This window comes from Sminthopsis crassicaudata, chromosome 6 (assembly GCF_048593235.1).
Source record: "Sminthopsis crassicaudata isolate SCR6 chromosome 6, ASM4859323v1, whole genome shotgun sequence".
Lineage (NCBI taxonomy): Eukaryota > Metazoa > Chordata > Mammalia > Dasyuromorphia > Dasyuridae > Sminthopsis > Sminthopsis crassicaudata.
This window is the reverse complement of record NC_133622.1, coordinates 211127348-211154819: the sequence shown is the minus strand read 5'-3', so window position 1 is coordinate 211154819 and position 27472 is coordinate 211127348. Positions and strand designations below refer to the sequence as shown.

At 33.1% G+C, this 27472-nt stretch overlaps 1 protein-coding gene across 1 annotated transcript in view; it reads right to left on the bottom strand.

The window, feature by feature from the left end:
* The window catches only part of PRMT3 (protein arginine methyltransferase 3), a 141207-nt gene that overhangs the window by 84456 nt on the left and 29279 nt on the right, over window positions 1-27472 (bottom strand). The window contains exons 8-10 of the mRNA XM_074275636.1: window positions 23338-23403; window positions 18310-18431; window positions 11146-11245 (exon numbers count right to left, since the gene is read on the bottom strand). Of these exons, the coding sequence (XP_074131737.1) occupies window positions 11146-11245; window positions 18310-18431; window positions 23338-23403 (288 nt within the window). The remainder of the gene's footprint in view (window positions 1-11145; window positions 11246-18309; window positions 18432-23337; window positions 23404-27472) is intronic.

The following is a 27472-nucleotide window of genomic DNA, read 5'->3' as shown; positions in this document are numbered from 1 at the left end:
TTGTATCTAGGTTATATTGTAACACATGTAAAATGTATGGGATTGCCTGTCATCGGGGGGAGGGAGTAGAGGGAGGGAGGGGATAATTTGGAAAAATGAATACAAGGGATAATATTATAAAAAATATATAATAAAAAATTATTTAAAAAAAAAAAAGAAAAGAGAAGAAACATTAAAGATATAATAATGGTTTCAAATTTCTGAAGTATTCTTAAATAATCTTGTTCAATTTGGCTCCAGAGGGCAAAATTGATGTCAAGAGTTCCCAAAACTGTAACAAAATCAGGAACAGAAAAGGATTTAGAAAGCATTATCAGGAACTACTATTCTATTGTTGGGGATAAGAAACCCTAAGAAGAGTTTACCCCAGAAGGTAATAACTTCCTTCATGAGGAGTCAGAGGGTGAGGTTTTCACAAGCTTAGAAATTAGAAGACTACTAAAGAAATTAAACAGCAATCCTATGATTAGAAGCCATCTTCTGCATACTCCCTGCTCTTTAGTTCTCTCTTGGTTTTTCTCCCCTTTGTCTAAAACACTGTTTCCCAGTTTCCTTCACTAACTCTTCAACCACGTCACAGCCTCCTGATCCTTTCTCTTCCTCTCTACATTGTCTCACTTGGTTGTCCCACAAGGCTCTGTCCTGGGATGACTTCCCTTTTTGATCCATATTCTCTTCTCTCACTCCCTAAGTCCTCCCTCCTTCTGAACATTCCCATTACTGTTCATTGTACTACCAATCTTCCAGTCTCCCAAATTTACTAAGAGGGAAAAATGAACTATAGGAAGCTTGTGAAAGGGTTTGGAAAAGTTGCTGTGTTGAGTGGAACAGTGAATTAGGAAGGCTTAAATTGCCTTGCTGCAGGGAGGACTTACTTGAGATGACCCAGACAGCACAGTTTTGTGAACTTAGCATTACGTGAATAAAAACAAAAGCAGAAGACTGACAGAGATGAGGTAACAGGATGAGGAAAGGCAGTCAAATGTTAAGAACAGTGTAGACCTGAAATGGTTTACTAAGGGGGTCAAGATGGGAAAGGGAATAGGCTCTGTTAGGAAAGGGGTATGCCCATGCAGAGAGTTCAGACTTGGGAAGTCATGGTAAGGAGGGAAAAAAAACGACAAAACAAGGTTAGGGGTCCCAAAGCAGAGGAGGAAAGGATACTGTAGATATGAAGATGAGGAAAGCTTCGTGACAAAGTTGGCAGCTGAGCTGATTTTAAAGGAACCTAAGGATTTTAAGAGACAGCGATAAGGAAGGAATACATTCCAGGCATGCAAGACAGCTAGTACATGCACTACATATTATGGGTATGTAAGAGAAGGAATATCCCATTTGATGAATAGTGAGAATGTCAGTGTGAACTACAGACTACAGAAATGGAAGTAATATATACTAAATTTCAGATTATTTTCATATGCATATAAAAAACCCTTTTTTATCATCCACAATTAGTTTTGAATACATATTCCAAAATAACAAATTTCTAAAATGTCAAAACCAAATATACTATAGTGAATTCTGATTTTTATTTCCAAATAAGGCTAGTGAATATTAGAATAAAAACATTTTTCAAGGAAAATTTTAGTTTACATTCAAAAAAATACAAAAAGTTACATGAGGGTAGAAATCAAGATGTAAAGCAGAATGAAGAAAAGAAAATATTCTCAATATCCCCAATTGTCAGGGGAAAAAAAAAAAAAAAGCTAGTCTGCAGTTGTCTTTGTTGCCACTAGATGACAGTCTCATACCACCAGCATTCACTTGGAGCAGAGTTCAATTTCTCTGAGATAAGTCATAAATTGTTGTATATGAAGGCTGATGCAGTAAAATCAAAACACAGTACCATATTTGGACCATTGAATGAGGCAGGTAAGTGAGAATCATCCCTAATTCTAAGCTTATGATAAACTTAACAGTGACCACTATGGACTAATAGATAAATTTTTGTACAAAGAGTCAATTCTTTAAAGAATTCTTGCTTTATCAAAAGAAGAAGCAATATTAAAATTTAGTATTGATTAAAGTAAAAATCTAATTTATCCAAATGTTAAAGCAGAGTAAAGTAGAAAATGGTGAAAAGTGATTTTTAAATATTAAAATATCAGCATTTATAACAGGAAGAAACAAGAATTTACTTATCCTAAACCCACCTTAAGGAATTTATACAAATGTAAATATCCTCACCACCAGAAAATTTCACAAATTTCAATTTCCAATACTATCCTTTTTATGTTCTCTTCCATTACCAAACATCCAGAAAGTATATTTTATATTGTTCTACTCATTGATTACTCAGAATCTAGAATTCTGGTTTCTTTCTTCACTATCCTACCAAAACTGATTTCTCAAGCAATGTGAATTACCTACTTACTAAGCATAAACCAATAAACCACTTCACCCTTTCCCTCACCAAATTCTCAATCTTGACTTTTCTTCATTCTATACTTTTGATCACTCCCTCATTCTTTACCAATTAAATTCAATGGAAAAAAAAAATCTTAAAAGGTTATATGGGGGATAAAACAAACACCACACACACACACACACACACACACACACACACACACACACACACACACAGTAATCTCTGAACTCACAGATTATATTCTATTTAGAGCAATAGAGCGTAAGGCCTGGAATCAGATTTATCTGTATGATGCTGTATGACTCTGGGCAAGTCATATAACTCTAATTTGCTTCAGTTTCCTCATCTAGAGGAAATGAGCTAGAGAAAGAAACAGAAAACTACTCTAGTATTTTTGCCATGAAAATGCAAAGTAGGTTAACAAAAAGTTGGACACAAATGAAACACTGGACAATAAATATAAAAGGAGAGAGAGCATTAATAACTACAGGGATCAACTACTGATTTTGCCTCCTCGATCTGTCAGACCCACCCTATTTCAGTCAGATTCTTCAATACCTCCTACATTGACTATTTTAATGATCTTCTAATGGTCTTTATTACTGGTCTTTCTCTTCTTCAACTTATCCTTCACACACTTGCTTAAAAAACATTTCTACAGGAAATATCTGATCACATTATTCTCTTGTTCAAAAGGTTCAATTATTTTCTTTTAGAACACACTCCCACTCCACAATAAGGCTTCACCAGCTGGCTCTACCTCCCTTTTCAGTCTTACTCCCCATTATTTCCTCTTGTATGATCTACACTAAAGTGAAACTATATAATCAGTTCCTCTCAGATTCTGAGAACAACTCAGAGAAGGCTTGCCTGTTCCTCCCTGCAGATAAAATGATTCTCTCCCTCAAATATTCCTAGAGTACTGTCTGTATTGGTTCCCCTTTTTTTCCCATGGTGAATAATCAGAACCACCTTTTTTGAATTACTGAGATATTCTTGAGGCTTTTTGGAGTGTTCAATATAAGATATGCAAATAACATTAAAAAAATCTAACGTCAAATTTCTCATCTATAGAATAGAGATAATAACCAATTCCACAAATCCCTCACAGGATTATTGTGAGGATTATTTGTATAGTACAAAAGGTATGTAAATGAAAATTGTCTTACTTTTTGAACAGGCAGAGGATTGAAAACAAAATAGATTTAATATTCAATAGGAGAATTTCTTAACAAACTATGGCAAGTGAATATAATGGAATATTATTGTGCTGGAAGCAATGATGAACGTGAAGAATACAGAGAAGCACGAAAAGATTTATTCAAACTGATGTAGAATGAAGCAAGAGACAAAAAAACCCTATATATATATATACATAAAATGTAAATACAAAGAACCTCATCAAAAAAATTAAAAGCAAATGATACAAAATTACAAAGCACAAGCATGGTTCTGAAAAGAAGAGATATGAGAAGACTTTCCCACTAAGCCTTTGCAGAACTGGGAGGCCCAAAAATGTTGAACACTGTACATATTTTCAGATTTTTCTTGATGATCTGACCAGTTATGTTGACTTTTCCTTTTTCATTTTTTGTCCCTAAAAACACTATTTGATATGTGAGTTATCTTTCAAGAAGAGAGAGGGGGAAGATATTAAATGAAATTGGGATTTGAAAAAAGTACATCTTTAAGAAAACATACTTTTAAAAAATGAGAACTGCTATTATTAACAGAAATAAGAAAGGTGTTGATGAGGCCAGATAGTCTTAAAAGATTGAAGTCCAAATAATAAACTACTAAATGAGAAGCAAACATTATGATTTGCTTATAAAATTTAATTCTTACTGAAATAAAATACTATCAAAAACAATAAGTAAAATTCATAAACAGCTGTACCCAGAGCTGTAGACAAAGCATTTATCTGCAGCAAGCCATGGCATAATTAGTGGACCATGGCAGTATAAAATGGATATGTATCATGGCAAGATATTATGTCTATCACTGCTACAATGAATTACATATCCATTAAACATCTGTGTCCAAAACTAAAGTATGTTTTCCCCTCCTAATTTAAATACTATTTAGCAAAACAAAGGAAGAATAAAAATCATAGTGTGTCTAAGAATCATGCATCCTAAATTACCCTATTTCCTTATAATTTTCACGCTTTCAAAGAAAAAGGATACTTATATATATTTTTAAGTGTTGCTTTGTTGAAAGTTCTGGATATGAAAAATGCATTCACTAATTGACACCTATTCAAATCAATCAACAAGGGAAACTTAAAAACACTAGATGCTTTTTAGAAAGTAAACCTTGTTCCAGTTCAAAATAGATTTGCACCAGTTCGTACCATCTGTTGCTCAGGGAAATCAGTTCAGCTAAAGTGTCCTATTGGTGGTGCCAAGGGTTTAAATAACTCTGCTATGAATGATATTTCCCCATCTGCCCAGATGACTCAATATGACATTTGGTCAGGAAAATTCTCAAATTAGCCTTAATATTATTTTATGTGAAGAGGAACTGCAGAGCTAAAACACCTTAGTTAACCAATGATAGTGGCCTATTGCACAATCTGCTGGATATCCATTTCAGTTTTGGGATGTACAACTGCCCAATCATATTATGCAGGTGAAGCACATGACTTTTACCTGAACTCAACTGAGAAAAACAAGATCATTCATTATGAGATTCCTTTTTCCACAAGTCCTCGACATTCTCCTTCCACTAGTTTCTCCTTTATTCCAACCCTAATGAATATATGCTTCCTCTCATGAAGCATATATTCTACACATATACATTCCTTTCTGCCTTCTCCAGCATACTGTCCCCAAGATCATTCTCCCCACTCCCAATCTTTAATTTCTTGCAAACTATTGCATTCCTTTGTTATTGCTTGCTACAAACTCTCCAAGTTTTACCCATCCTTTAAAAATCCTCAATAAATTCTACCATTCCCTTAAATAATCACTTTCTATTTCTCTACTTCCTCACCAAAATTAAAAAACAAAAGCAAAACTCAGCATGTGTGTTGCAACCATTTCCTCTCCTTTTGCTCTATTCTAAATGCTTTGCAATGTAGTATCTAACTTCATTCAAAGAGAACTGTTTTCTACAAAGTTAACAAAAACCACTCAATTGCTAAATTTAATGGATTTTTAAAATCCTCATCCTCTCTTTACAATTAAAATTCAAATTATTTTACACCAACTATGTTTCATAATATAGTTTCCTCCCTGTTGCTTAAGGAAAGCCCATCCTTAGAATTCAGCAAAACACATGAATCAAAAAATATGACATTATATTCAATTTTCTACAGGCACAATTCTTTACTTTTACAAGAGATGACTTTTCAGTAGCATCTATTTAAAACTATCAGAAAGTATCATATGTAATAGGGATAAACTGGAACCATTGCCAATAAGATCAGGGATGAAACAAGGTTGCCCACTATCACCATTAATATTCAATATTGTATTAGAAAGGCTTGCTTTGGCAATAAGAGAAGAAAAAGAGATTAAAGGAATTAGAATAGGTAATGATGAAACCAAATTATCTCTCTTTGCAGACGATATGATGGCATACTCAGAGAATCCTAGAGAATCAACTAAATAACTATTGAAAATAATCTACAACTTTAGCAAAGTTGCAGAATATAAAATAAATCCACATAAATCATCAATATTTTTATATATCACTAACAAAACCTAACAGCAAGAGATACAAAGAGAAATTCCATTTAAAATAACTGACAATAATATAAAATATTTGGGATTCTATCACACAAAATAAGCCAGATCTAAACAAATGGAAAAACATTAACTGCTCTTGTACAAGTCAAGCAAATATAATAATGACAATACTACCTAACCTAATCTATTTATTTAGTGCTATACCAATCAAACTCTCAAGAAACTATTTTACTAACCTAGAAAAAATATCAACAAAATTCATTTGGAAGAACAAAAGGTCAAGAATTGCAAGGGAATTAATGAAAAAATGTAAAGGAAGGTGGCTGAGCTGTACCAGGTCTAAAACTGTATTATAAAGCAGCGGTCATCAAAACCATTTGGTATTAAGAAATAGAGAAGTTGATCAGTGGAATAGGTTAGGTTCACAGAACAAAATAGTCAATGATTACAGGAATCTAGTATTTGACAAACCCAAAGACCCCAGCTTTTGGAACAAGAATTCACTATTTGACAAAAACTGCTGGAAAAATTGGAAACTGGTATGGCAGAAACTAGGTGCAGACCCACACCTAAAACTGTATACCAAGATAAGGTAAAATGGGGTTCATGATCTAAACATAAAGAATGATATAAACAAATTAGAAGAACATAGGCTAGTTTACCACTCAGATCTATGGAGGAGAAAGGAATTTGTGACCAAAGAAGAAATGGAGATCATTACTGATCACAACATGGATATATTATTATTGATTATGATTATATTAAGTTAAAAAGGGTTTGTACAAACAAAACTAATGAAGACAAGATTAGAAGGGAAGAAACTGGGAAAACATTTTTACATTCAAAGATTCTGATAAAGGCCTCATTTCTAAAATATATAGAGAATGGACTCAAATTTAAAAGAATTCAAGCCATTCTCTAGTTGATAAATGGTCAAAGGATATGAATAGATAATTTTGAGATGAAGAAATTGAAACTATTTCTAAGTCATATGAAATAATGCTCTAAAACATTATTGATCAAAGAAATGCAAATTAAGACAACTCTGAGATACTGCTACACACCTGTTAGATTAGCTCAGATGACAAGAAAAGATAATGACGAATTTTGGAGAAAATGTTGGAAAACTGGGACACTGATATATATATATATATATTGTTGGTGGAATCGTGAAGAGATGCAACCATTCTGGAGAACAATATGGAACTATGCTCAAAAAGTTATTAAAATGTGCATACCCTTTGACCCAGCAATGTTTCTATTGGGCTTCTATCCCAAAGACTCTTGAAGAAGGGAAAGGCACTCACATGTACAAAAATGTCTATGGCAACCACTCTTTGTAGTGGCAAGAAACTGGAAATTAAATGGATGTCCATCAGTTGGAGAATGGCTGAATAAATTATAGTATATGAATGTTGTGGAATATTATTGCTCCATAAGAAACAACCACCAAGATGATTTCAAAAAGGCCTGGAGAGACTCACATGAACTGATGCAGAAATGAAATGAGCAGAACCAGGAGATCATTATACATGGCAACAATAAGACTATACGATGATCAATTCTGATGGACATGGCTCTCTTCAACAATGAGATGATTCAAACCAGTTCCAATTAATTGTTCAATGATGAAGAGAGCAATCTACTCCCAGAGAGAGGACAGTGGGAACTGAATGTGATTCACAACATAGCATTCTCACTCCTTTTGTTGTGGTTTGTTTGCAATTTTTGCTTCGCCTTTTCTTTTTCTTTTTTTTAATGGTTTGATTTGATTTTTCTTGTGCAGCATGATGATTGTATACATATGTATGCATATATTGGATTTAACGTATATTTCTACTATGTTTAACATATGTTCAACTACTTGCTATCAAGGGGAGGGAATGGGGGAACGTGGGAAAATTGGAGCACAAGGTTTTGGAAGGGCTAATGTTGAAGAATTATTCACATATGTGGTTTAAAAGTTTTAATCAAAGAGAAGAGAGAGAGAGAGAGAGAGAGAGAGAGAGAGAGAGAGAGAGAGAGAGAGGAGAGGAGAGGAGAGGAGAGGAGAGGAGAGGAGAGGAGAGGAGAGGAGAGGAGAGGAGAGGAGAGGAGAGGAGAGGAGAGGAGAGGAGAGGAGAGGAGAGGAGAGGAGAGGAGAGGAGAGGAGAGGAGAGGAGAGGAGAGGAGAGGAGAGGAGAGGAGAGGAGAGGAGAGGAGAGGAGAGGAGAGGAGAGGAGAGGAGAGGAGAGGAGAGGAGAGGAGAGGAGAGGAGAGGAGAGGAGAGGGAGAGGGAGAGAAAAACAGAACTCATTACCTTCTATTCCTTGCTCACCCTCTGAACTTCCTTATTTCTTCCATGAGCACTAATATTCTTCTGGTCACAACACTGCTATCTCTTTGTCTTACTCTCCCTTATCTCATATGGCCACTCAGTTGCCAAATCCTCCGGTTTCTATCTCAATGTCATCTCTTACACACATCCCTTTCTCTCTGCTCACGCAGCCATCACCCTCATTGCAGGACTAATGCAAAAGCCTCAGCTCTCTCCCCATGTCAAACTATTCACCACACAAAAGTCATTATGATTTTCCTAAAGTACAAATTTGACCACATCTCTCCACCTCATCCCATTCCACTCAGTAACCTCAATGACTCCCTATTGCTTTTAAATTTTAGTATAAGCTCCTGTTTGACAGTAAAGTTCTTCATGTTCTAGCTTCATCACAAATTTCCAAACTTACTTGATACTACTCCCTCTCACGTACTTGATAGTTTAGTCAAATGGCAGTGCTATTCCTTACATATGGCACCTCCCTCCTATCATTCTTCCGGTCAACCTGCGTGGTTGTCTCCCTTACCTACTCTGGGAATTCATGGTGTCCTTTAAGAGGGAACCACTTTCTCATGTATCATGCACTCATGCACCACTTTCTCCCCAACAATCTCCCCCAAGGTTAACTTAATATCTATATAATGGGCCTATTTTTTCCTCCCATTATAACATAATAGTAGATATTATTCTACTTTTGTTTTTGTATTCCTAATGCCTAGCACAGTGCCTGATACAAAGTAGGCATCTAAATATTTAATTATAATCTGATTAAGTCAAATTGCTAAATCACTTCTTAGAAATAAAAAAGGAGAGAGGAAAGTAAGAAAGGAGAAGAGAGAGACATAAAAGTCACCATATTTATATATTACTTTCCAATTATTATGGCTTATCTCCTTGGCTGGGGAAATCCTCAGGAGATCTTATCTTCCTTTTAGTCATATAAATTCCTAATCAAAATTTCTTAAGCACCTACTGCTGTAGAATATGCCAAAATGAAATACATACATGAAATTACTTCTTCAATATCTGGCTCAGACAACTCAATATTTCCTATCTTAAAGAAGCCCCCTTTGGAGGATGAAGAACATCTCTCTGGAAGTCCAAAGAAGAAAGCCTTCCTTTATAATCTCATAAATAAAAAGTCTCTTCCCTTTTTCATTATATAAAAAAGGAATAATTTAGGTATTGCAAAATGGATATATTAATAAATGTAAAATATAAGGTATAAGTATTATTTTCTAAGAAGCATATACTATAAGTAATAGGCTCATGATGTTGGCTGACCAAATACTTTTCTCAAGTTTTCTAGTGATTACACACTGTGATTTTTATGACTATTCTAGTAAAAACAAAACAAAACAACAACAACAACAACAACAACAAACTAAAGCATATAAGGGATAATGAATAAAATTATTGTAAACTAGATGAATAACAGGAATAAGGGTAATCTGGCTTAGGACTGGTTACAGAGAGCTAAGAGAGTTGAATACAATTATGAAATTAACATTTTGCATTTGATGATAGCTGGCATTAATTTAGTTCACAGCTATTTTTTAAATTCAAAACTGACTAAAAAAATGGTTCAGATCATTTGACCCTGGAGTTAGGCGACAAAGCTGTAATATCTCTAAGGAAAGAAATATGGGACAATTAAGTTTGACTAAAGTGGATAGCCTGGTAAAGAAAGGAAAATATTTTCTTAGAAACAAAAAAATAATTATTAGGCTCACTGACTCACTGATCCTGGCTTCAGGCTGAGGATTTATTTCTATGTTAAAGCTACAATCTTTAGATGCTCCTGGCTAAATTCAGAAATTATTAATGCTTTTAATTAGGGAACATACAAACTTGAAAAAGAAAAAAACCACCTAATGTCAAAAATTGTGTTCAAAAATCCAAAACAAATGTAATGAAATATTGTAGTCATATGGAGTTACTACTTTCTACCTCATCTGATTCCCTGCCAGATATATATCAACTTAAATTTTATTTTCATCAATACATTGAATACAATGAATAATACATTTTCATCAACTATGAATAATAGAAATGTTTTCCTCCTACATTCTTATGATTTCAATATAAACTTCAAAATATATACTGTCATCATCATAATAAGTTATAGAACAAAGGTCACTGATGTAATGGCCTAGCAGGCTGGACCCAGGGGCATAATATAAACATGAAACAATATGAAACAAACATGGGCAATGACACTATCTACATGAAGGCATTGATTGTCATAGTGACTCTCGTGGAATTCTATGAATCTGAAGGAATATCTTATAAGATCAATGCTTTGTAATTCTGTAATATAATAGTAAGATAAGGAATAGGAGGAAAAAATTAAAATATGGCATTCTAATTAGAAATACAACTGAAAAACATTTTTAAATCTCCATTTTTAAATATATTTTAAACATAATTATAATTTTCATTATGCAATGCAATTTTTGAGTACTGTATTTATTATGTAAAACCAAAATCTATTATTTTGCAAGTAAAACGCATGACATTTACTAGGAAATATTAGAAACAGGAGGCAATTTCTCCATTTCCTATCTGCAAAATGAAGGGTAGACTCTACTGCCACTAATAACAAATCTACCTCTAAATCTATGATCCTACAATATGATCAACAGAATGAGTACACAACAAGAAACTTCCAGATTCTAACACCAAGGCATGTGTTAATTAAACTTCATTGACATCATTGACATTGATGTAATATCAAACAACATTTTTTTTTTTTAAAGATAACTTACCATCCACTCTGATATGATAACATCTACTTTTTTAACAGGTAGATCGACCTCTTCAATTCTTCCTTTGACCAGAGTAATACTACCTTCAAGTCTGTTTAACCTATAAATAATAATTTATTATTAATAGCTGAAATGTAAATGAAAATGTAAACACATTTTGTAAAATTTCAAAAGACATAATAACTTTAACTTGTTTTGTTGAACTTGATATAATAATGAGATCAATACATATATATATATATATATATATATATATATATATATATATGTATAAAATTCAGCCAAGGAATAAATTATATCAAATCAAGATATATTTTTTAGTGAAGAAACAGCTGATTATTTTTTGAGCGTAAATTATACAATAATTTAAAACTGTTTTTAAAAAACTTAACATTTAGGGCAGGTAGGTGGTGCAGTGGATAAAAAACTTAACATTTCTTTTAATTGGATTGTTATGTAATAATAATAGCTTAAAGGTATATAGTCCTTCAAGCATTTTACATATGTATAAAGAGGGAGGTGTTATGACATAGTAGTAAAAAAAACTAAACTAGCTCCAACATTTATTAACTGTAATCATGGACAAATCACTTACTTCACTGAGTCCAAGGCTGCAACTGTAAAATGAGAATATCAGGTACAGAGATCTAAAGCCGGAAGGAAACCTAGAGCCAACTAAGCCAAATCATTTATTTAATAGAAACTGATGCTAAGAGCTGCACAAGGGCACATAGGTTATAAACAGGAGAAAAGGGACAAGAAGCCAGATTCTTTGCCTCCAAATCCATGGCCTTTCTTTTTCCCCTAAGCACTACTTCACAGAGCTATGACAAAATCAGTATGTAAAACTTTAAAGCATTATATAAATTTTAATTGTATTTACTATTATACTTGCTCATTTGAGTCTCACAATAAACTTCTGTAGAAAATGGGCTAAATGTCCACTATCTTCCTTTTACTCTAAATATATATCTTCATACAGAAACCATTTGTGTTTTATATAACTCTATTAGAATGCTTTTTCTTACATTGTAGATTGTTTTCTCTATAGCCTGAATCAGTTGTTGGGCAGCTTTTACTATTTGCTCTTAACTCTGTCTTTTTAGAATTGTTTTTGTCCAGTTATTCATCATGTTGAACTCCTTGTGACCCCATCTATGGGGCCCTTCTATGCTATACTATCTCCAGAAGTCCAAGTTCATTTTCATTCCTTCTGTGGCAATATCCATCTCATCTTCTGCTCTCTACTTTTCCTTTTGCCTTCACTTTTCCATTACACCTTATGCAAGGAGTCCCATCTTTTCATTATACAAAATATTTAAGTTTCAGCATCAATATTTGACCTTCCAGTGAACAGTGTGAGTTAATTTCTCTTAAGTACTGACTCATTTGATCCCCTTACTGTCCAAAGGACCCTTAAAAACCTTTTCCAGCCCCACAATTCCAAAGTGTTGATTCTGTGGCCCTCAGTTTTCCTTATAGTTCAACTCTCACAGATAAATACTGCTAACTGGAAAAACCACAGTTTGATTACAAGGACATTTGTTGGAAAGGTGATAGATAGTTTTTTAGGGTGCTGTGCACATCTGCCACGGCTTTCCTTCCAAGGAACAAGTGTCTTTCAATTTTGTGGCAGTAGTTGCTATCTGTAGTGATCTTTGAACCCAAGAACATAAAATCTCACATTGCTTTCATTTCTTCTCCCTCTATTTGCCAGGAAGTGATAGGATTATTTGACAAGAACTCAGGTTTTTTTATATTAAGCTTCAAGCCAGTTTTTACACTTTTGAGGCTAAAAAAAATTTAATGTTTTTTCCAACATGAAACCTTTTCAGCTATTTGAATAAGTCTCTTATCCAGACCAAAATTTTCCCCCCAACCAAATATGGTTTGGTTTCTAATCTTCTATTTGGTAAATCTATCCTGATGTACTTGTCAATGTTATTCCTAAAATGTAGCCACTAAGAATGAAACATTTAGATGTGTGAAGAATAGAGTTCTCACTACTGTGATGAAGAGAATGGTTTCAAAGGAAAGTTTTAAGAGAAACTTGTGAAAAAGAAACAATTATAAACGATCTAATCAATATGGATCTAATCAACTGATTGGATGTAGTAGAGTACAGAATTAAAGAAGGAAGAGTCAAGGATGATTTCAAGATTATAAATCTTGGTTTTAAAGTATGACAATATCTTTAATAGAATTTTTTTAAATTTGGAGGAAGAAAAGATTTATAAGAATTATGACAACTTCGGTCTTAGAGTTTGAGAGACTTACAAGATATCCAGAGGTCCAGCAGGCAATGTGTAGCATTGTGCTTCAGGAGAACAAATAAGGCAAAATATACAGATCTGGGAATCATCCACAGTACATAAACTCATTAGAGGAGATAAAATAACCATAGGAGAAAGAGAAGACGACTCAATACTGAGCTACAAGGATCAATTATGATAAAAAGTGCCAGAGATGGATATGAAACAGCACAATGAGAGACAGAAAAAAACAAGGGGAAAGCAGTGCTAACAGAAGTCAAGACAAGAGAAATGAAAACTAAGAAGAATCATGGGAATTAGATTGTAAATCTAACTGTTTTGCACGATCACAAACCAGATTAGAAGGTGCTGAAAAGTAAAAAGATAGCAAGGAAGTGAAAGCAGTGGATGGAGATAACTCCAGAAATTTGACAGTAAAAAGAAGGAAAAATAGTACCATAGCTTTCAGGGATCATACTCAAGGGGTCAATGTAACATCTGAAGGAAAGAAAGTGAATTCAGAGCAGGTGAACAAACCAGGAAAATGAAGAAAAATGCAAGGCAAGGAGGACAAAGAATAGGTCTAATGAGGGAGACATGTAAGGATTTCAATTTCAGAAAGGATTTCAAAATTCAGTGTCATAGAATCTTATGATATTATAATAAGACTTTAAGTATAAGCACCCCTGTGAGTGAATAAGATGAAATAAAATTTAAAAGTACAATTGTTCCTACTGGCTCAACACTACAGATATTTGTACAATTATTTTTCCCAAGTCAAGTCAATAAAATTTTATTAAGTATTTTTGATGTTCCAGCCACTGTACTAAACAATGAGAATAGAAAGAAAAGGCAAAAAACAGTCTGTTCTCAATGAAATCCTATTAATCTTCCAGGCAACATAACATAACATAATTTATAATTTTAATAGCTTCAGTAATCTCATTTTACCTTTAACAAAGGCTCATTTCCAACAAAAACAATGCATGCATAAATATACAAAGAATGTTTATTTGATTAAACCAATACAGTTCTCTGAATTAAAAAAAAAAAAAGACATAGCTATATGATGACCATATAATCTGAGTTTTAGTGATTTGTCTTTTGTTAAATAATTTTTATTGGACATACCATTATCATGACAGCAAATGCTAAGAAAGGGGAGTGAAATTTATTACATAACAAAATCCTTATTTTTTTTCTCTTCCTTTCCCATTATCTATCATCTTTATAATCACTCTGAATGATTTCTAGACAAGAAAATAATTTTATTAAAGTACTTGAGGTATAATGTAGACAACTTGAAAAATAATGGCTAAAATAAAAGGCTATTATAAAAAATCATTTCCCACTGCAAATATTTTGATGTTTTCTAAAAGTTACAACATGAACTGTCAAAATCTTTCTTATTATTAAAATCTTCATGAACAGCTGTTAAGAAGGAGGAGATTTCATTAACAGTTTTTCATAGGCTGGAATCAGGGCATTTATAGCAGAGTAAATAGGACTAATTTAGACACCTGAAAGACAGAGAGAGAGAGAGAGAGAGACAGAGAGAGAGACAGAGAGAGAAAGAGAGAGAGAGAGAGAGAGAGAGAGAGAGAGAGAGAGAGAGAGAGACAGAGACAGAGACAGAGACAGAGAGACAGAGAGAGAGAGAGAGACAGAGAGACAGAGAGAGAAAGAGAGAGAGACAGAGAGACAGAGACAGAGACAGAGAGAGAAAGAGAGAGAGAGAGAAAGACAGAGAGAGAGACAGAGAGAGAGACAGAGAGAGAAAGAGAGAGAGAGAGAGAGAGAAAGAAAGAGAGTGTGTGTGTATGTGTGTGTGTGTGTGTATGAAAACTTAATCCTGACATACTTAGGCTTAACTTGCAGCTGAGGCTGTTTCGTTTTTCAAAATAAAATGAAACATTATAGGACACTCATATAATGAAACTATTTTCTATTTCTTAGGGAGGAAAAAAAAAAAAAAAAAAAAACCTTGTCATTTGATTTTAAATTGGATTTCAAAGTTCTATTTTCACATGAGAATTTTTTTTTTTTAAACTTAGCTTTATCAGAGACAATTTTACATCTTACCCAATGTGTGTGCTAATATCATTTGGGAAAAATACAAATGAAATTCACCCTGAAGCAACTCCTATCAATAACCAGTCATTTCCTGTCTGTTACAAAACAGTCAATTCTTTTTTGGAGTGTAGTAGTGCTTGGTGATCACTTTGTACACGGTCTTAAGTCTCAGAAGTTTATAACCTTTGGATACTTTTAGCATACATCTCTAACCACATTTTCTAGTAGTTTTCATTATACTACCATTTAGTCTATCTTAGCAATGAAGTGTATGATTTTCAAGGGTTTATGATAATTAAAAAGACTCAAGTCATTCACAGAAATTTTCCACTTCTCCATATTTCTTTCACAGGCTAATTGTACACTATTTCAAAGTCTGATTCTTTTTGTACAGCAAAACAACTATTTGGACATGTATACATATATTGTATTTAATTTATACTTTAACATATTGAACATGTATTGGTCAACCTGCCATCTGGGGGAAAGGGGAGAGGAGGGGAAAAATTGGAACAAAAGGTTTGGTAATTGTCAATGTTGTAAAATTACCCATGCATATATCTGGTAAATAAAAACTATTAAAAAAAAAAAAAAAGAAAAATAAATAACCCCACCTCAGGTCTAAGGGGAATCTGGGGATTGAATAATCTTGTTAGTTCTGGCCTTTTTTATTATGTCTTTCAAAGTAATCATGTCAATCTGGATGTGGCTCAGTTCTTCTAGTAGTATATCCAATTGTTAATAATTAGACAAGATTTCACATTAAGACAATAGCTGATATTTGTAGAATGATCATGATGCTCTACTCTTTCCTTACCACCCACATCTTTTTGTCAATGATAGTCATTGGAGAAGAATGGAGTCACTTAGTGCTCAAGGCTGTTTTGTACATGTAGAGGCAACTAAGTAGCACAGTGGATGGAATAGTGGGCCTGAGCTTCAGATACCTATTAGCTATGACAAATCATTTTAATCTCTTTTTCCTCAGTTAAGTCTTCAACTATAAGCATCTCCTCCCAGAGTTACTGTGAGTATCAGCTGAGATATTTTTAAAGCACTCAGCACAGTGCTTGGCACATAGTAGGTACTTGGAAAATGCCTCTTTTCTTTCCCTTTATGATTAACTAATAGTCCAATTTTTCCATGTTCAGTCTCTACATATTTAGATTGGCTTTAGACAAAGAATAATAGTCTGTTACAGGACCAATACTCGAATCTTTTCTAGAAACTACCAAAACACGCAATATCCTAGTATATATTCTTCAAGAAACCAAGGTTCCTTTCATGCTATGACAAAATGACAGAGTAAGACTTTAATTAAGATAACTTGAAAGACGAGAGATTTTTTGGTGGAGAATGGAATATGGGATCATTAAAAAAATTAAACGTTGCTTTTTAAAGATATTAGTCAACTTATAATATATGATTTCACAGAGCAAACAAGGACAAAAAAACTTTTTACAAAATAAGCAAATTTATAATCCTTGTCTTTGTGTTTTTAATTCAATTCAGAGAAACATAGATTTTCAGAGTTGAAAGGGACCTAAATGGCCATATGATCCAATCCATGACTGTAAATTAGTCCCCTCTTCCATATATCTGATGAATTAGCCTTCTACCTTTGCTTAAGACCACTAGTGAGATGAGACTCAAAAGAAAGCCCATGCAATTTTAAGATGGCTCTCTTTTGTTAAGAAGTTTTAGCTCATATTAAAAATTAAATTTGTCTCTTTGCAACCTCTACCTATATACTGTTCTGGGTTCTACCATTTAGAACCAGATAGAACAGTTTAATTCTCCTAGGTGACAGTTTTTAAAATATTTAAACAGTTATTATATTACCCTGTCTTCTTTCTCCCTGCAAAATTTTCCCAAGTTCTTCATCTAATCCTCTAGGGTCCCACACTAACCTGACTGCCTTCAGATTTGGAGGAAAAAAAATTGTGTTTGAGGCTCAGAGATGTGGTAGGATTCTATAAATTGCCCATGAACAACTATGTTCTGTTGATATTAACATAATTTATAACAAAGAATTAAAGGTTGAAAATTATAAAAATTATCATACACCTTAAAAATGAGACATAAGACTTCAACTACCTATAAAATTGTGCATGCCCTTTGATCCAGCAGTGCTACTACTGGGCTTATATCCCAAAGAAATACTAAATAAGGGAAAGGAATCTGTATGTGCCAAAATGTCTGGGGCAGCCCTTTTGTAGTGGCTAGAAACTGGAAAATGAATGGATGCCCATCAATTGGAGAATGGTTGGGTAAATTATGGTATATGAAGGTTATGGAATATTATTGCTCTGTTAGAAATGACCAGCAGGATGAATACAGAGAGGCTTGGAGAGATTTACATGATCTGATGCTGAGTGAAAGGAGCAGAACCAGGAGATTACTATACACTTCAACAAGGATATTGTATGAAAATATATTCTAATTGAAGTGGATACTTCAACATAGAGAAGATCTAATTCAGTTCCAGTTGATCAATGATGGACAGAAACAGCTATACCCAGAGAAGGAACATTAGGAAAGGAGTGTAAAATGTTTGCACTATTGTCTTTCTACCCAGGTTACTTATATCTTCAGAATCCAATTCTTAGCGTGCGACAAGAAATTTGGTTTTACACTCATATATTGTATCTAGGATATACTGTAACACATTTAATATATATGGGATTGCCTGTCATTTAGGGGAGGGAGTAGAAGGAGGGAGGGGAAAATTTAGAAAAGTGAATACAAGGGATAATGTTGTAAAAAAAAATTACCCATGTATATGTACTGTCAAAAAAAAATTATAAAATTAATTATTAAAAAAAAAAACTTCAACTACCTTATTATATCCATTGCCTGATAAAGTATTTCTGATTGATCAACTCCAATGACCTTTTTTGCACCAGCTTTAGCTGCAAACATAGAGAGAATTCCAGTTCCACAACCAACATCCAGAACTACCTGTAATAACAGAAGCACATATTAGTGTATCTCTTTGTTAGAATATCTATTTCAATACTTAAAAAAAATTACATGATTAAATGATCAATGATTAAATTATTAAAATGTGATTAAAAGAAATATTTTAAATGATTAAAACAAAAAATTGACCAAGCAAAATGGGGATTCATTTTCAATTTATTCTAAGCGAAAATACTGTTATAGATTGGTTTAGATAAGCTCCTTACAAACTAATAATATTAAGAAAAAGAAAACTCAATAACAGAAGCACATATTAGTGTATCTCTTTGTTAGAATATCTATTTCAATACTTAAAAAAATTACATGATTAAATGATCAATGATTAAATTATTAAAATGTGATTAAAAGAAATATTTTAAATGATTAAAACAAAAAATTGACCAAGCAAAATGGGGATTCATTTTCAATTTATTCTAAGTGAAAATACTGTTATAGATTGGTTTAGATAAGCTCCTTACAAACTAATAATATTAAGAAAAAGAAAACTCAAACAAAGTTAAACACTTTATTAAATAATGATAATCTACTTGACCCTGGAGAAGAAATGAGGTTTATACAGGGAAACAGACAATTATGGTTATGTCAGATTGCATATTTTCCCTGCTGTCAAATGCAATCATTACAAGGTTGGTTTTCCTCAACTTTTTTTTGTTTTTTACACGGAAAACATCATATACAGAGTAGCAGTGGAGCATATGTCCAGAAATGACTATGATGTAAAACAAAAAGGCATCAATGAATTTTTCTAAATGAAAATCTTGATCAGGTGCTATAAATAGGCAATGAAGTGGGCATACCATTTGGTATAAGGCAGAGCAACCAAAAAACTCAAATATACCATGAGTAACCACTATGTATACAACAGAAAATTTTGGTACTTTTTAAATGAAGCAAACTGAATAATCAAATAAGTGGAATTAAAATGATTCAAAATGTTAAAAGGATTTCAAGCATGTATCCATTACATGATGAAAAAAAAATCACTTGCAATTATATTTTGTAAAGTTAGAAAGAATTGATTTGAATGGGAATATCCTTAACGATGAATACTAATCATGAGTGCACAGTAAAAATATTTTGTCACTTTATGCTAAGTAAGAATAAAAAGTCATATTATCTTTCAAGGAAATTTTTGAACTAATACATTTTTCAAATTTTTATCTTATAAAAATTAAAAGCATGTTGGATTCTAAAATACTTAATTATGATGTTTTTAATCTAAAGAACACAATTTGAAGGCAAAGGTGCTGCTCTTCACTCTCTGCTTCTCTGGTTCAGTGCAAAAGAGCTCTGAAAATTCTAGAGCTTCATATCCAGGTTCAAGCCTGATTTCTAATGCTTCCTGTCAGCGGGTCCTCAAGGAAGTAATCTTGTCTTTCTGGACATCATTTTCAACACTTTGTAAAATGTTGGTGGATGAGGTCCTTTCTGGCTCTAGAATATGATTCTATGATCTTATTTGATTTTTGATTCCTCATTATACAGTAAGGTAATTTTCTCTATCTGATTTCATTTTTACCTACATAGTTCCAATTTGCTCTCCTGGTCTACCATTTTAAAGATTCACCAGCCAACACTAGAGAACACCTCAAACTGATCTTCTGCCTTTCCTGACATTAATTCCCAGCCATAGGTGATATCTGCCATCCACTCTCTTACTCTTGTTCCTGATCCTATCCAATTCAAATGTTTTCAGGGTGCTAAGCACTGCTGAACAGTTCAGAAAGTAGAACTGATCTTACTCAATATAATCTTTGAAGTATGACATCAGCCTGCTCTTCATGCTACTAGTCAATCCTTTTTCTCTATTCTCCCACATCTCATTCCTCATTACTTGTAGCAAATGTAACATATATTTTTCTTCCTTTCCAAGTTCATAATTGCATCTCAATTCTCACTCTTATCGAAGATAACAATCATTTCTTATTTCACTGACATAGGAGGCCACATGTCAATAACTCTCTCAAACTGCTCATTATTACCATTTATTCCCTACTCCTTGCTAAAAGCCAATCTCATTTCTTATGGCATAGTCCAACACTGGCTCTAGAAAGGCCTTCTTTTTCTCATACACATTCAATTTCTCACTCTCCACTGGCTACATCCTGTCTATAAACATACTATGTGTCAGACAGTATGCTAATAGCTGGGAATACCCCATCCCCTAAAAAAAAACAAAAAAAAAAAAAACCCACAAACAGCCTCTGCTCTCAAGATGTTCAGAGTCAAATGGGGAAGACAATATATAAATAACTACATAAAAACAACATCTAGAAGGATAAAATGGAGATCTCAAAAGGGAAGAAAATAGCATTATATTTTTATGCTAAGCATAAAAAAAAAGGATAAGAGATCTGAAAATGAATTTTTAACACAACTAGAAGTGTTGAACAGCATAAAAGAATTATAGTGGGAGAATGGCAATTTCAGTACATCATAAATGTACCAGGTTGGACAGCGCTCCAGATCAGAGTAGCAGTAAATGGAACCTGACTTTTCTAAAGAAAGAGAATTATAGAATGAAATTTCAGTTGGAATGCAAGACAATATAATGCACAATCACCACTGCAGATAATACAAAAATTACTAACATACTGCTACAGTAATAAAATACAACCCATGATATGTTTGTAAAAAGATGCTAGATGTGCTATTTAAAGCAGAGGTGTCAAACATTCTGCTCAGCTTACATCATGGCCACAACCTATGCAATTCAAACCAGATAAAACTGTAATTGAAAAATATACTTTTTAAAAAATGAAAATATAATAGAACAAGGATAACGTTAACATATAGTTTTCAAGCTAGGTGGTCAAAAGAGTTCTTTATATAGAGTTCAGAATCTCTCACTTCTATTTGATCTCCATACTACTGATTTAAGAGATTTAGTTCTAAATTCCAAGTTTTAGTTCTTAAAATGAACTCCCGAGGTAATTTACTTAAAGAAGTAATGAAATATATGAACTAGATATAAAAGGAGATACCATTAGAAGAAGATAGGGGCAGCTAGGCAGTGTATTGGTTAGAGCACCAGCTTTGAAGTCAGGAGGACCTGAGTTCAGATATGACCTCAGACACTTAACACTTCCTAGCTCTGTAACTCTGGGCAAGTCACTTAACCCAATTACCTCAGCAAACAAAAAAAGTGCATGGAACACATTACCTATATGACTTATGGATAAGAGAAGAATTTATGAATAAATAAGAGAGAAAACATTGTGATATATAAAAATGGATAATTTTGATTACATTAAATTAAAAAGCTTTTGTAAAAACTAAGACTAGAAGGCGAGCAGAAAAATAAGAAAAAAATAAATTTGGAGATAATTTGTCCAAAAAAGGTCTTATATCAAATATATAAAGAACTTTGTCAAATATATAAGAATATATATACCATTCCCCAATTGATAAAGGAATAGACAATTTTTCAATGAAGAAGACTAAAAGAAAAAAAAAAAAAAACCTATTTACTCAAAAATGCTCTAAAACATTACTGGTAGAGGAATGCAAATTCTCACATCTATTAGATTGGCTAAAGTAACAGAAGAGAAAAATGGCAAATGCTAGAGAGGATATATAAAAGTTGGGACATTAATACACTACTGGTGGAACTCTGAACTAATCCACCCATTTTGGAGAAAAAACTTTGAAATTATGCCCCAATTGTTATAAAATTGTGTATATTCTTTGACCCTACAATACCACTATTGGATCTGTTTCCCAAAGTGATCAGGGTAAAAGAAAAATCACCTACATATTTGAAATATTTACAAGCAGTTCTCTTTGTGATGACAAAGAACTGGAAACTGAGAGAATATCCATCAATTGGGGAATGGCTAAATAATCTATGGTAATGAAATTCCATTATAATAGAATGCTCCAGTGCTATGAGAAATGATGAGCCAGTTGATTTCAGAAAAAAGATGTAAAGGCTTGCATGAAATAATGAAAAGTGAAGTGAGCAAAATCAAGAGACATATTCAACAACAATATCATTTTAAAAATAATTGTGACAAAGTTATTTTGAGCACTATAAATACTTAAATTAATTAGGAAGGACTATGAATGAAGATGCTATCCACCTCCAGGGAAATAATTAATAAGTAAATATAGTATGATTTTACATATACTTATAAGTCTGTGTCAAATGGTGTCGAGAGGGAGAATAGGAAACAGTTTAAATTTAAATTTTTAAAAAGAGATAATGATAAGCTCCATCGAAAAAATTCACTGCTAATAAATCTTAGCTCTCAAAAACTCTTATTATTATCACATACTAAGCAACTGTATTAACACATTGATGTATAAAGCAACAAAGCAAGCAATGATAGTTGTCTACTATTGAAACATCGGACATTCATTGTTTTAACTTAATTCACTATATTACCTTTCTTACTCAGCAGAATCAAAATTTAAAAGGGAATGCTAAACTGCACAGAAAGAATTTCAATTTTAATGCTAGTGAACTTATATCTCAAGTAGATGGACAGTTACCTAAAATTTATTACAAGACAAATTCCTTAAAAATCCATCAAACATTATACTAATACCTTTTTCCAGATGACTTACTAGTGTTTAGTTGAAATTGTCTAGCTAGAAAGCAAAGGAATAATTTTACCACCCACAATGCAAAATCTCTATTCTAGATCTTAAAATATTCTAATAATAAAACTCTAAAATATAAATTAAAATTCACTTATTCTAAATAAAAAATATTTATTTATTTATAAAACATGTTTATATAGTAAACTTGATAAAGAATAGTATATTGAATGATTGTATGATCACTTTTCTATTATCAAAATTTTGTACTCCAGAGTAGCAAATAGAATAAAATCTTAAATATAATAACAGCAGATAACATTCTGTGGCTGGAGCTACTCACCTTGTCTTTAAAAATATGTGGATTTTGGTATATAAAATCTCTATAGCTTTCTGTTCGTACTTTATCCTAAATAAAGAAGAAAAAAAAGTATTTACAAAATAATCTGTTAAAAACATTTTCTTGTTGCCCGACGTGAAGACTAAAAGAAATTCATGAAGAATTTCAATACAAACATATGCCTGTACAGAAAGCTAAGTAAAATAATTTCTAAAAATAGCATATAATAGAACTATACATGGCATTTTATTCACAGGAAAAGTCATTAATATTCAAATAATATCTAAGTGCTTAAAATACTTTTGTTTTAAAATGTATACTCACCTCCATTTTCTTCAAAACTCTAATTAATTAATAATTCCTCAAATAGAGACTGGCTTCTATAGTAAAAATGTACAAATAACTTAAAATTGTTCGAAGGGAGGAAAAAGGAAAAAACATAAATCAAGAAGCTGAGATAAAAAGTAAAAAATGATGCTACAGTGCTTTCCTACATAAACCATTTATCAAATCCTATCTGATTTAAATCTTCTATGCTAAGAAATAATGTTGAGGAACCCACCAGCACATTAATTAAAGACTAGAACTATACAATCCACATTGTAAAATTCCACACTATGAAATTCACATGATGACAGCAGTCTTTCAACTCTAATACATGAATGCAAATACATTCCTGGCAGTTTTAATTTCATGTAGTACTAGCATATACTGTCCAAGTGAAAATCCAGATTGACAACAAATTGGTCAGTTTTTACTTGTATAGCCAAGGAAGAAAAATGTATTTTAAAAAATCCATAAAAGAAAGGGGTGGGTTTTTTGGGGATTTATTTCACATATTTATCCGAGAGAAAGAATGGAATAGATTATGTATCTTAGAAACTCCTGGAAGGAAAGACCATTTTCTACCAATTCAAATTAGCACTAAAACCAAGGTGGCATGTCCAGGATTACATAGCAAGCATGTGTCAGAGGCAGGTCTTTGTAACCTGGGGGCTGATCCTCTCCCTGGGATGCTACACTGCTTCTCACTGCAGAGGAATGAAAACAAAACTTTTCCTATATTGCTGTGTCAATGTGTGATGTCACTCAGATTCAAAGAGTAAACACCTTTAAATTGCTCCTGAATTGTGGTAGTAGATACAGGAAATATTAACTTAAAGATGAATCTGTTTAACTAATGGACATCAAGAATAACAATCCATAATTAATGATTTCAAGTTTGGATTTGAATGTTAAAATTTCCTGGTAATGACACCAGTTAAATCCATTTCCAAAAGTTATTTCTATAAGAATATATAATAGTTTTGCCAAACTACTATTAACATATTTTCTCACAAAACTAAACAAAAACCAAACCAAAAAACAAAACAAACCAAAAAAGCAAAAATGAAGCAAACAAAAAACTTGCTATCTAGATACCAATTATGCAATACCAAAACTGTCAGTTTTTTTTAAAAAACATATGATTTAAAATATTTTAGCTTTCCTTTGCTCCTTTTACTATGCAACCAGTGAATGTGCTTAAACAAGCAAGCTCAAAAAAGATCAACATCAGTTAGGGAACCAGTCACCAATCACACTGCCTCAGCACTGCTCCAACTTAATCAATAGAATCCCAATAAAACATACAGGCTAGCTATACATGCGGCTGCTCAACTGAACTAGTCATCTATTTTGGTTTCCATGATCTGTCAGTTTTCTGTCACACGAATTTACTCTTCTGTATCAAGAAGCTAATGACACATAAATACATAAATATGCATGCCTCACATATATGTACATTTATAAAATCAAGTGATTTTTGTTTTGTTTTTAAAGAGAAAACATTCAAAATTAGTTTTCACATCCCATTTATGAAACTTGTAACAAAAAATAACAGGAACATTAAATACAAATACCAAAATGGCAAACACATCACATGGCCACTTAGCAATTATAAAATACTACAAAATGGTAAAAACTATGGCTCTAGTAAAAAAGGGATAAGAAATAACACACAGTATTAAGGTGGCATGAGATTTTTTTCTAAAATAATTTAAATGAAGCAAAAGCAAACTTAAATGGAAAAAAACAGTTTCTAATTTAAATTTTAGTTATACAACTATATGCATTTCTAGTGATTGTGTTTTTAGAAATAGGAGTAACCTCATCTTTTACTTTTCCGAGAAAAAAAAGGTCATGTCATTACCTCTTTTTTTCTCTCTCTTATACATCAAACTCTTTATTGAATTCATTCTTACTTTCTTTGCCCTAGAAGCTGAAAAAAATTCTAATTCCTGCCCTTATGCCCTTGATTCTATCCCCCTCCAATTTCCCTCTTCCTAACCTCCCATTTTTTGTTATTTACTGGTTCCTTCTCTGATGCCAAAAAACCAGGGAGCTCTCATTCTTAATAACAACAAAACAGGATGCTACCATCCTGTCAATCTATTGCTCTATCTTCATCTAGCTTATAAGAAAAAAACTATCTCTATTGTCTCCATATCCTTAACAACCATTCTCTTCTCAACTATGTGGTTTCTAAATACCAGTCAACTGAAATTCTTCTTTCCAATGTTACAAATATTTCTTGATTGCTAAATCTAAAGATCTTATTCTCAGATGATCCTTTATCTCTCAAACCACCCCCACTCCTTAGATATTCTTTCCTCCCTCAGTTTTTATAACACTACTCTTTTCTGTTTCTCCCCCTACTTGCCTAAGTAGTATCTGACAGTCACCTCTGCTATATCAACATCCATCTACTGCCCCTAATCATGAATGTTCTTGCAAGCTTTGTCCTAAACAGTCTTTGTTCTTTTAAATACACTATTCAGTCAATTTCTCCAGATGCCATTAATTAAATAATTACCTCTGTGCACATTAACTCCTAAAACTCTGTAAATTGCAAAACAATTCAATTGGTAGGAGTCTTTTCATTAGAAATTTTCTATACCAATGAAATAACAGGTCTGAATGTTCTAAGGCATGTTCCCCTATCTTAGCATCTCAAAATCAACACCATTAAAAAGGAAAAAAGAAAATGATTTATCAACTCTTCTTCAAAACCAAGCACTCCTCCAAACTTTTCCATCTATTCAAAGTCAGATTCAAATTCACAACCTTATAATAATATGGTCATGCTCACTTTTTCATTATCCCACAACTCCCACATAGACAATTGGTTGTTATCTCTACAATATTTTTTTTCACCTTTCACATTTTTCACTGACCCAGTCAACAGTCCAATTCCAGTTCTCAAAACTTCTTGTTTGGTCTATAATAGCTTCCTGATTTTATTATTCTTCTTCCAACCTCTTTCTCTTCAATCTATATAACATTAAAGCTGACCCCTACTTCCTGAAGTACAACTCTAATCATATCATTTCTATGTGAGAGAACCTTCAGTTCTCTCACTACCGCTTCTACACTAAAATAAAAATTCCTTAGCCTGGCATTTTAAAGCTCTGCAGCATTTGGTCCCTTCCTATGGTCACAGACTCCTTTCAATACTTTTCTTTAGACACTACATTTCAGCCAAACTGTTCTACATGGAGTGGCCAAAATGGGCTTTCCACTGTTGCCTTAGTGCCCGCTCCCAGGCTTTCCCAACAACAGAAAAGCATCTCCTCTTCCTGTTTCACCTATAAAAATCCTGAGCTTTCCAAATTCAGCTCAGCTACCAATCAGAGGAAGCTATTACTGACCCGCCTTGTGGCCATGGCCATGTACTCATTCCTCCATTTTCAGGTCGTGACTCCTACAGTCAAGAGTTTTAAGAGAAAGGGTCTATAGGCTAAATTAAACTATCAAAAGGGTCCACTTCTGAAAAGATGCTGGTGGCGGCAATGGTGATTGTTGAGTCATTTCAGGTATCTTGGGCAATTCTTCATGACCCTGTCTGGAATTTTCTTGGTAAACACATTGAAGTGGTTTGCCATTTCCTCCTCTGGCTCATTTGACAGATGAGGAAATTGAAGCGAACAGAGTTAAGTGACTTGCCCAGGGCCACACAACTAGTAAGAGTCTCAGGCCACATTTGAACTGACCGAGTACTCCCAACTCCAGTTCCAGCACTCTATCCACTCCTTCCCCAAAAGGTAAGACACCCCTATATCATGGCAAGGAGAGAGGACAAAAAATTCTATACTGAAAA